At 42.1% G+C, this 11,621-nt stretch overlaps 1 protein-coding gene across 1 annotated transcript; it reads left to right on the top strand.

Annotated features, from left to right (window-relative positions):
* The first annotated feature begins 5,520 nt into the window (after positions 1-5,520).
* LOC106578079 (cbp/p300-interacting transactivator 1) lies at positions 5,521-10,982 on the top strand. The gene is made up of 2 exons (XM_014156660.2): positions 5,521-5,886; positions 8,888-10,982. Exon 2 carries the CDS (start codon positions 8,901-8,903, stop codon positions 9,438-9,440), a length of 540 nt encoding a protein of 179 aa, XP_014012135.2. The 5' UTR covers positions 5,521-5,886; positions 8,888-8,900; the 3' UTR covers positions 9,441-10,982.
* Positions 10,983-11,621: the final 639 nt, after the last annotated feature.

Here is an 11,621-nt window from a genome sequence, read left to right as displayed (position 1 = left end):
TTTCCAGGGGGATGTTTTAATGTGGGGGACTGACGAAGGTAGGGTGCTAATGTTGCCTGTTTGGGGTTTGCTGGTCTGTTTCTGTTTCAGTCTGTGATCTTTTTTAAACTTTGGGGAGGTGGGTTGGGCTAGACTGGGACCAGACTGAGAATCTTGCTCCGTAAAATGGCTTCCAGGGCCCGTATTCACAAAGTGGATCAGCGTAAGAGTTTGCCTTTCAGATCATAATGAATTCTATTACACTGAAAGATGTACAGAGAAAATGGCGTTGACAGAGAGGGCTGTCGTGCTTCTAGCTCTTAGGAAACTTTGCAGTATTTCATTTTTTTAATGTATTATTTGTTACATTATTAGGCCAGAAAAAAATGTGTACAAGCATTTTGCTACACCCGCAATAACATCTGCTAAACACGTGTATGTGACCAATGAAATGTGTTTTGATGTTGCATATTATTTGTGTTAAACGGGTAAAGCAGACATGATGGGGGCTTGTGTTACCCCACTGGGTTTTGCCCTAGTACTACACAGCTGATTAATACAACCAACTCATCAAGCTTTGATTATTTGAATCAGCTGTGTAGTGCTACGGTAAAAAGCAAAACGTGCAACCAGGAGGGGCCCAAGGACCGAGTCTGGGAAACCCTGCTCTATGGTAGCATATTAACACCCCCTGGATACATACCAAAACAGACTAGATCTTGGGGGGAGTTTCCCAAAAGTATAAAAATCATCCTCAGCATAAAAATCATCCTCAGCATAAAGATCATCTTCAGAGTTAAAAATCGTCCTCATCATAAAGATCATCCTCAGCATAGAGATCATCCTCAGCATAAAGATCATCCTCAGCATGAAGATCATCCTCAGCATGAAGATCAGCCTCAGCATAGAGATCATCCTCAGAGTTAAAGATCATCCTCAGCATAGAGATCATCCTCAGCATAAAGATCATCCTCAGAGTTAAAGATCATCCTCAGCATAGAGATCATCCTCAACATAAAGATCATCCTCAGAGTTAACGATCATCCTCAGCATTGAGATCATCCTCAGCATAGAGATCATCCTCAACATAGAGATCGTCCTCAGCATAAAGATCATCCTCAGAGTTAAAGATCATCCTCAGCATAGAGATCATCCTCAGCATAAAGATCATCCTCAGAGTTAAAGATCATCCTCAACATAAAGATCATCCTCAGAGTTAACGATCATCCTCAGCATTGAGATCATCCTCAGCATTGAGATCATCCTCAGCATAGAGATCATCCTCAGCATAAAGATCATCCTCAGAGTTAAAGATCATCCTCAGCATAGAGATCATCCTCAGCATAAAGATCATCCTCAGCATAGAGATCATCCTCAGCATAAAGATCATCCTCAGCATAAAGATCATCCTCAGCATAGAGATCATCCTCAGAGTTAAAGATCATCCTCAGCATAAAGATCATCCTCAGCATAAAGATCATCCTCAGCATAGAGATCATCCTCAGCATGAAGATCATCCTCAGCATAAAGATCATCCTCAGCATAGAGATCATCCTCAGCATAAAGATCATCCTCAGCATAAAGATCATCCTCAGCATAGAGATCATCCTCAGAGTTAAAGATCATCCTCAGCATAAAGATCATCCTCAGCATAAAGATCATCCTCAGCATAGAGATCATCCTCAGCATGAAGATCATCCTCAGCATAGAGATCATCCTCAGCATGAAGATCATCCTCAGCATAGAGATCATCCTCAGCATAGAGATCATCCTCAGCATGAAGATCATCCTCAGCATAAAGATCATCCTCAGCATGAAGATCATCCTCAGCATAGAGATCATCCTCAGCATAGAGATCATCCTCAGCATAAAGATCATCCTCAGCATAGAGATCATCCTCAGCATAAAGATCATCCTCAGCATAAAGATCATCCTCAGCATAGGGATCGTCCTCAGCATAAAGATCATCGTCAGTCCATATAGAGCAGGGGTATCAAACTAATGTGATTCTACCAACTGAGCTACAGATCTGTTATGATCTTGGTGCTAAACATGATCTTTACTACTTCAGTGTCAGATGAAGATCATTCCTAGCATTTTCCTATATTGTACAGTCTGTGTGTTAAGATGAAGTGTCAGTGATATGAGCTCCTATCTAATGAAGTGTTTCAGGTGTGTATTCTGTCCTGTTCCTATTCAAACTGCATGTTTAAATTCAACTGGAAGAACTGTAGGAGGGTAAAATGTATTTGTATCACTTTACCTTTGGTTTCACAAAAGTATAACTTTAACTTTAACTTTGTTTTTACAGTTCACTTTTGCCTTTTATATGGTGTAAATAACATGTTTTATTATAAAATACAATCTGCATTATGTGGTGTAAATAACATGTTTTATTATAAAATACAATCTGTTTTATGTGGTGTAAATAACATGTTTTATAATAAAATACAATCTGTATCTGAGTATGTTGATGTTAAATAGTCTTCTTTTTTTTCAATAACATCCTAAGAGGAAACTGACAACAAACTGACACCAAACTGATATCTGTGCACCGAATGGCACCCCTTTCCATCTAGTGCACTACTTTAGACCAGAGCCCTATGGGTAGTGAACTACTTTAGACCAGAGCCCTATGGGTAGTGCACTACTTTAGACCAGAGCCCTATGGGTAGTGCACTACTTTAGACCAGAGCCCTATGGGTAGTGAACTACTTTAGACCAGAGCCCTATGGGTAGTGCACTACTTTAGACCAGAGCCCTATGGGTAGTGCACTACTTTAGACCAGAGCCCTATGGGTAGTGCACTACTTTATACCAGAGCCCTATGGGTAGTGCACTACTTTAGACCAGAGCCCTATGGGTAGTGCACTACTTTATACCAGAGCCCTATGGGTAGTGCACTACTTTATACCAGAGCCCTATGGGTAGTGCACTACTTTATACCAGAGCCCTATGGGTAGTGCACTACTTTATACCAGATCCCTATGGGTAGTGCACTACTTTATACCAGAGCCCTATGGGTAGTGCACTACTTTATACCAGATCCCTATGGGTAGTGAACTACTTTAGACCAGAGCCCTATGGGTAGTGCACTACTTTAGACCAGAGCCCTATGGGTAGTGCACTACTTTAGACCAGAGCCCTATGGGTAGTGAACTACTTTAGACCAGAGCCCTATGGGTAGTGCACTACTTTAGACCAGAGCCCTATGGGTAGTGCACTACTTTAGACCAGAGCCCTATGGGTAGTGCACTACTTTATACCAGAGCCCAATGGGTAGTGCACTACTTTAGACCAGAGCCCTATGGGTAGTGCACTACTTTATACCAGAGCCCTATGGGTAGTGAACTACTTTAGACCAGAGCCCTATGGGTAGTGCACTACTTTATACCAGAGCCCTATGGGTAGTGCACTACTTTATACCAGAGCCCTATGGGTAGTGCACTACTTTATACCAGAGCCCTATGGGTAGTGCACTACTTTATACCAGAGCCCTATGGGTAGTGCACTACTTTATACCAGAGCCCTATGGGTAGTGCACTACTTTATACCAGAGCCCTATGGGTAGTGCACTACTTTATACCAGAGCCCTATGGGTAGTGCACTACTTTATACCAGAGCCCTATGGGTAGTGCACTAGAAAGGGAATAGGGTGCAATTTGAGATGTAGCCTAGGAGTGGTGAATCAAAGTGGTTTCCATGTGTGCAACAGAAGTTGTAAAGTTGTGTCTGTGATCTTTATGGATTTAATTGAAACACCATGGCCAGGACACACACACCCACTCACACTACGGATGCCGTGGTCAGCCTGGTGGTTTTCCTCCGAGTGAATGTGAAACGAGGGAAAGTCATTAGTGTGTTTATGGATTAATAGGAAAGATGGAACTGATTGAAACGCTTTCTCTCTTAAACGGCTGTTGCACAAACACCCTAGAAAATGAATGAACTTAGAAGTGTGGTTCAGTATTCCTCCCCCAAACACCCCTTAAGGAGACCAAAACAAGACAACTTCAGGGGGCCAGATTCACAAAATATTTTAGGAGAACCTTTTAAATAACTGTTTGCTTAATAAAAAAATAAAAAAATGTATCGAAACTTCTTGAGAACTTCTCAAATTTCTTCTTTTAGGAGAACCTTCTTAAAGCGTAAAGCGTAGTTACCAATGTCTTGCACCATGCCATCCAAAAAGCAAGTTTATCAACCCACTTCAATGAATATTTACTCTAAAGAAACTCTCAGAGCCTATATAACGTTTCCTCTCCTCCCCTGCCTGAAATCAAACTCCCATCTCTCAGTGTTCTCCATTCATGCTGTTGAATAGCACACCTGGCTGCCCTGTCCCGTGTGGCGACGAGACTGACTCCATCAGGACTCCCCAACGACATTTTATGCAAAACATAACGTTTCCCTCCAGAGTGGCATGGCATCATTATTTGAATAGGACATCAGTTGACGTTTTAGATAAATGATCAAATGTGATAAAGGTTCGATACAATGTCTATTGTGTTATCAACTTATATTTGCTTAGGCTATACTTCTATGGGAGGCTTGCTAACATGATACCATAGCAGGCTCTTTGAAAACTTCAAGGTGACGTTAATGTGCGCTTACGTCGGTCGTTCTGTGTGTTTGCCCATTTTGTCTAGTTTTACGTTAGAAGGGGAGTTTGAAAACCGTTCATTACATTTGCATACTGTTTTCCCACGGGGGAAGACTCCACGAACTTCCATACATCATGCTCGAGCCTCATCTACATGTTAACTGTCTCCGCGCGCCGACGGGACTAAAGACAGATGCTCGTGAGCCTTTAACGGAAACGGAAATAAGGCGCGTGGCGTTCTAAAATAATATTCACCTGTTTAGTTCTTTTCTCTCTCTGACTATATTGAGACGTAGGCATATTCTAAATAATTAATTCATGAAAATATGATATTTATTTAGGCTAAAACGGATGAAAAAAAAACGCTGAGACGGTAACCTCGAGGTTTGGGGAATGTTTAGGTCTCTATCTCCTATCATTGTTTTATTTTAGCATATAATTTGGAGTTATTTGACCTATAGCCAGTTGTAACAGATGACCTTTTAGATATGAAATAGGCCTACCCTAATGATGAGACGTTAGCATAGCGGTCTCTCCAGGTGGGCTACGCAATAGGCTAGGCGTGCGCGTGCGCGCGTGTGTGTGTGCGTATTGGCTCATATCCACACGGTTTTCTAATTTGGTTCCCCCTTGAGAACATTGTTTTTCTCGTTTAAATCAACAGTTATTGTTGAGGCTGTGCGTTCTCTCATGATTGATAATCAGTGACTTGTCTGTTTGGAGTAGAATAGAATAGACAATAATACAACTTGATATGTGATTGTAGAGAAAAGCGCTCGATCTTGAGAATATAAAACATCTGCCTCCGTAGAGTGCTTTCATGACCGAAACTCCGGAAACTGGTTTCCTCCGATACTGGAATGAACCGTTTATTGTGGGATATCCGTGGTGCGTCAGTCCTATTCCTCTACAAATCCACGCCGTGATTTAAGCGCTGTCCCGCCACAAACGCGCCTCGCTTGAGGATTGTGTGTGTGTGTGAGAGAATAATACTTTATATTCAGTAACAACCACAGTGAGGGAACTATCCCGGGGTCAGTCTGTTATTTCGCACAGAGAGAGGAGAGACGCAGCACGAGGACAATATTGACTCAACCGTTTACTTTATGGTTCTCGCTCTCAACAGGAACCGGTGGATTCCGTACTAAATATAGACCACAACAATTGTCAAAGTTTTTGATAAACATTTACGGGTGTGGTGTTATCCTGCGATCCGTTGGAGTTGATTTTTTTTTGTAAATTTTTACCATTCTTTGCCTTCCTCAGACGGACCTACAGCTGCGTTGAAAGTGGCTTTCTAAAGGGTATGTTATTTTACAATTTAATCAGTTTTAAACATTTTATGGAAGTTATTCACAATTGTTTGATTTCACAGAGCAATAGGGGAAATTGTCAACTTATTTGCCAAATGCTACCAATAACTTTTCCCATAAAATGTAGCCTAAAATGTTGTTTTGTAGCACTTTCTGTGATTTGCCTCACATTTGAACTGGTGAATTACATGCATTTTTACGCACATCTTAGATCATTTCGTAACACAACTCCATAACATGAATCTCAAAAGTATGACTTTTTAGTAAACTATTCAGCCTATTTGACCAAATGGGCATTTGATAGAAAATGAGGCTTTGTCAAAACGTCTGTTACTTTGACAAAGTGGTATTCTGTTGGCAATAAATGTTTCTGTGTGGTTTTCTCCACCCCAGAGAAGCGTTGATTCAATTACTATAAAACAAGTGGCCGTGCTCAGCCTCACCATATGTTCAAGGTGTGTGTGTGTGTGTGTGTGTGTGTGTGTGTGTGTATTGAACGATTGACGTTCTAATTGGCTCGCAGGGTAATTGTGTAATTGACACGGCTGTTGTTGGCTAGAAGCAGAGGGGTTCCATGCTCATTTTCAGGTCCGAACCACGTCTGCAGGGAGGCGGATGTGACTAATGTAATCAAGTAACTTGTATTGTGATTGACATGGTGTGATTAGTTTATAGGCTGAATAAACCACCCATACTAGTTGAATAGCCTGCCTTTTGTCTGTCGATCAATCAACAAACCGTTTGATCTTGGCACTAGGTTAAAATACGGTTTAGTGAACGAAACCTTCCATTTCAATAGGATTTGTTCAATACAAAACTCATTCTTCCTCGAGGTATTCATTGATATGAGGATGCATTTTAAAGTATTCGAATGCGGCCCATGGTCTCCTTTAAGGGAGAATGCATTTACAGTTTTTGACAGTTGCTTCCACATGATTTCAGACTACTGCTACTTTTCTCGGGACTCTACACACAACCCCAAAAAACACATGCAAAACGTCACATCTCTTGCAAAACCAAACACTTCATTCAAAACTATTTTAACTCTTCTCAAAATGGTGTTTTTGCATCAACTCTACACACACACACACACACACACACCATCAAATGATTAGCTCTTATACATGCCAACTACACACGGCTGTTACAAATGTAAAACCCTACTGTCTTTTGCATGTTCAGTGTGGAGTCCACTGCAGTTTGTCATAGCACTCACACGTACATGTATGTGCACAAACATATACAGTATGTATACATATTCAGTATATATTTACACTATAAACAGAAATACAAGGGGGGGGGGGATAAAATGTTTATTTCACAAAACATTATTTTCATCCTGAGACAAAACAAATACAGTAGAAGATAAACAAAGAGGCTTGTTGTCTTCCTCCCCCTCTCAATCCTCTTCCTCTAAATCTCTCTCCAAAATTGGCCTCCATTGTTGTCCAAGCCAACCTGAAGCCTATTTATAGTGCTCAAGCTCTGATTTCTAAGTGATGAAATTAGCTATGTGTTTTTCACACGTAAGCACTGGGTGTCGGTAATGGGTAAATGAGTGTGGCATTTGGACTGGCAGTGTTTTCCAAACTAAACACAAGACCTGTTAGTTTTGAATGGTGTGTCTAATGTAGACAACTGTGTTTAGTGTTTTGCAGAATGTTTGTTTTTACAATTTGCAAACTGAGTGTAAAGCAGATAATGTGCTTGCAGTTTTGCAGACTTGTTCTGAAGATGAGGTACATGGTTTCGCTGAGAGCCTCAACTACCACTTCTGGTGTGTGAGAGAGATTGTAAAAAACTGTAACCATAAGTCTCTCCTTTCTATGATGTATATGAAGAAAGGAAGAGGGATGTATTTAAACGTAGCCCATGTCCCCTTCATAAGGATGTATTAACAGTTTTAACAGGCCTAATGTCTCCCCTTCATAAGGATGTATTAACAGGCCTAATGTCTCCCCTTCATAAGGATGTATTAACAGGCCTAATGTGTCCCCTTCATAAGGATGTATTAACAGGCCTAATGTGTCCCCTTCATAAGGATGTATTAACAGGCCTAATGTGTCCCCTTCATAAGGATGTATTAACAGGCCTAATGTCTCCCCTTCATAAGGATGCATTAACAGGCCTAATGTCTCCCCTTCATAAGGATGTATTAACAGGCCTAATGTGTCCCCTTCATAAGGATGTATTAACAGGCCTAATGTCTCCCCTTCCTAAGGATACATTTGAACAGTATTTCAGTTTGCAATCCTGACAGTAATCAGCCAATGAATAATGAACACACACAGCGATAAATCCCCAACAGCTGTCAATGGCAGGGCTCATGAGATGCTGGTGTGTTGTAGGTCCAGTGCAGCTGCATGCCTGCCTGTAGCAATTACCCTCTCCATAAATATGGGCTGGGGCAGGAAGGGGGTCAGAGGAGTGTGTGTGTGTGTTGGGAAGGGGTTTGCAGTGGGATCAGCACATGTATGTATGGTATCATGTGACTCAGTCTCAAAACTCCTGTTTTCTTTAACCCTTTATTATGAACTGCCAGTCAGTCCCCTCTGAGCCTCTATGGTACTTTAGTGTGTATCCAAAATGGCACCCTATTCCCTATATAGTGCACTACTTTTGACTGACTGTCATTAGAGAACAGGGGCAGTTGTTCTGGTCAAAAGTAGGGCACTATATAGGGAATAAGGTGCCATATCTCCGCACTGTGAACCACCTGAAGATGTTTTTGTTTTCTTGTGACCCCCCCCCCCCCCCAATTCCAGGCAGGGCCATGTCTCAATCTGCTATTGGAATAGGCTACCAGTAAAGCCTAGTGAAGCAGTTGACTTTAAAGCCAAGCAGGCTTATCACTCTACTCTAAACACTATGAAGTCATATGTTAACAGAATAATCCTGTATGTTTTCAGTACTCCCTGTCATCTCTTCTGCCTTGTGTGGCGGTGTGTCCCCGTTTGACGTCATCGTAACACTGTTTCTTCCTCCTTCTCAGGTGTCCCCAGGTGATGACCTCACTGCTGTTTTCTAGCCCCGCCCACGTCATCATGAAGGACCGCGAGCCTCTGCCATCCTCCCTTGCCCTGCTCCACTACCCTGGGATGACGGTCACCGCCAAGACCCCCGGGGATGACCCCTTTCCCTCCTCCACCTCTCCATCCCTCTCCAAACCACAGCCCTTCTGCCTGCAGACCCTACAGACCGGCCCTCACCTCCTCGCCAGCATGCAGCTCCAGAAACTCAACTCTCACTACCAGAGTCTGGCTGGAGGCACTGGTGCCTCAGGGCCCAACTCAGGGCCTCAGAGGGGGTTTGGGGGCTCGACGGTGGGCTCGGCTGGGCAGCTGGTCGGGGGAACCCCTGGAGGTGGTGGAGGTGGGAACCAGAGTTGTGGATCTGGCGGGATCATAGATTCTGACCCAGTGGATGAAGAGGTTCTGATGTCGTTGGTCATAGAGCTGGGGTTGGACCGGGCCAATGAGCTGCCTGAACTCTGGCTGGGACAGAATGAGTTTGACTTCATAGCGGACGTACCTGTTGGATGTTGACCCGCCCGGATAGAGAGATGGAAGGAGGGGATCTGTGCTCTCATTCTTTTCTTCTGTTAGTCTCTTGTTTGGATGGACACAGACTCTGAAGGATGGATGGATGGTATTATGATCCGGTAATGGAAGTTGCAGCCGTGAAACAGGCACTTGTTCAGTTAACCTAGCGTTCAGGGGGTGTGATGCGACGCTAGGGTGAGAGAGAATGCGTGAGAGAGAGATGAGTGATGAGTTGGCATGCATGTGTACCTGTGTGTGAGAGGTTGTATGAGACAGCCATGACAGGACGCCTGTGTATCCTCCATGGACTAGTAGACCAATGTAACCTGACCTGTATGGTACTGTCAGTGTCTAAATACATTATTGAGTCTCAACGTCAGTGGTCTTCATGTAACTCTGTAGGAGGAACGACTGTTTCCCCCTCCTGTCTTGTTTCTGTCTAATCTCGCTTTCCCTCTCTCTCTATGTATTGTAAGTCTCTCGCTCTGTATATATCAAATGGATGTCTGAAGAAGCAAAGCGAGCTATGAGTCTCACTCCTCTCTCTCTCTTCTGTCTTTCTCTCCTTTTTCTCTCCTGTGGTCTGAGCCAAGACACTCCGTCACTACCTACTCTGCTATGTTACTGTCAAAGTAAATGTGTACGTCCCAACTGGCACCCTATTCTCTATATAGTGCACTTATGACCAGAGCCCTATGGGTCCTGGTCTAAAGTAGTGCACTATAAAGGGAATAGGATGCCATTTGACTATGTTCCAATCTATTAGTTAATGAGGGTTTAGGTTACAGTTAAAGATGGCTGACTTATTTAGTTTGTTTTTCTGGGGTGGAATGGGAGCGCTGTAGACGACTTCATGATAAACTGATGATTGAGTCATTGACTGATTTACTTACACTACATTGTAAAGATTTTTTTTTATGTCTTGTGCAACTCATGTTTAAGAAAGGAGTCAATTGAAACTTTCTTAAATTTTTTTAAGTTCCCAGGTTCCAGTGAACAGAGCCCTAAGCCTGAATTGCATTGCCTCAACATGACGTGAAGTTTTAACACCCAGGAAGTTGAAGATAACTAATGGAATATACCAACTTGTAATTTCCCGAACAGAAACCCTTTGATCCTACAGACTGTAGCAAGAAAATGTACTTTGAGTTTTTGTTTGTTTTGCTTCTATTACATTTCACATATTTTGTTTTAGGGTGAGAAACCTCTTGCTATTGACTTTGTAAAAGAAACATATCAGTAATTAATCACTTGTCTAGTAGATACTGTACTGATTGTATGATCCTTAAAATCACACACTTTCAATTGAAGGCTTTCTTTAGTTTAAGAGAAGGGGGAGGTGGACCTATTTCTTTATTTGTCTCATCTTTGACTTTTGTTTTGCAATTTTAAATGACGGAACGACTATGTCCGAGGTTGATCATATTTTTTTTTTTTTTTTGCATCTCATTTGTATTTCTATGTAAAATTACTAGGTCATATTTAAATGGTTGTATTTTTGTTACTTCTCTGCATGTTTGGGAAAATAAAGAATACTGAATAATCTCTCCGTTTCTCATTAGTACGTATAGTCTACCATTTAGATTTTTACACAATTTAGTTCACTATCTGTACACGAACTCATGATACTGTAGTTGAGAACAGTTCACACATGAATGAAAATGGTTAGTCATAACTTTCTTATAAAATGTCGCCCTCTAGTGTCAACTTTATCAAAATGCCTCAAAGTCCACAGGTGGAGTCCAATAACAAAAGCAACAGACTGTAGGCCTACAATAAGCAGCATGTCTAACAACGACACACTGCAGATAAAGATGATTTGAAACTGCATACCTTTTCAAAGAAACAAGGACCGTCATATGAACACAGCAAAACAAATTGATACAGACTGTGTGTGTAAATACACTGTTGCAAGTTTACTGAGGACCAGGGGTCAGACTGGTATAATATACCGCCTTCGTGTAGAAGTATATGACTTGTAACAGACTGAATTGCGTAGACAGAATTCAAAGCATAGGAAAGCAAGCTGCAAGACAGGATGTCACCAGTGACATTTGGCATGAGAACACGCGGAATAATGGCGTGATTATCTTGTGCCGCACAAACAGAAGGGCTCTGTCCCGCGCGCTGGTATTTCCTGACAGAGATAGCGGGAGGAAATCAGAGGTTCAGGGAATAGCAGAA

Source organism: Salmo salar, chromosome ssa18 (genome assembly GCF_905237065.1).
Source record: "Salmo salar chromosome ssa18, Ssal_v3.1, whole genome shotgun sequence".
In the NCBI taxonomy this organism is placed as follows: Eukaryota; Metazoa; Chordata; class Actinopteri; order Salmoniformes; family Salmonidae; genus Salmo; species Salmo salar.
Note: the sequence above shows the minus strand (reverse complement) of the source record. Positions and strands in the feature narration are given on the sequence as shown.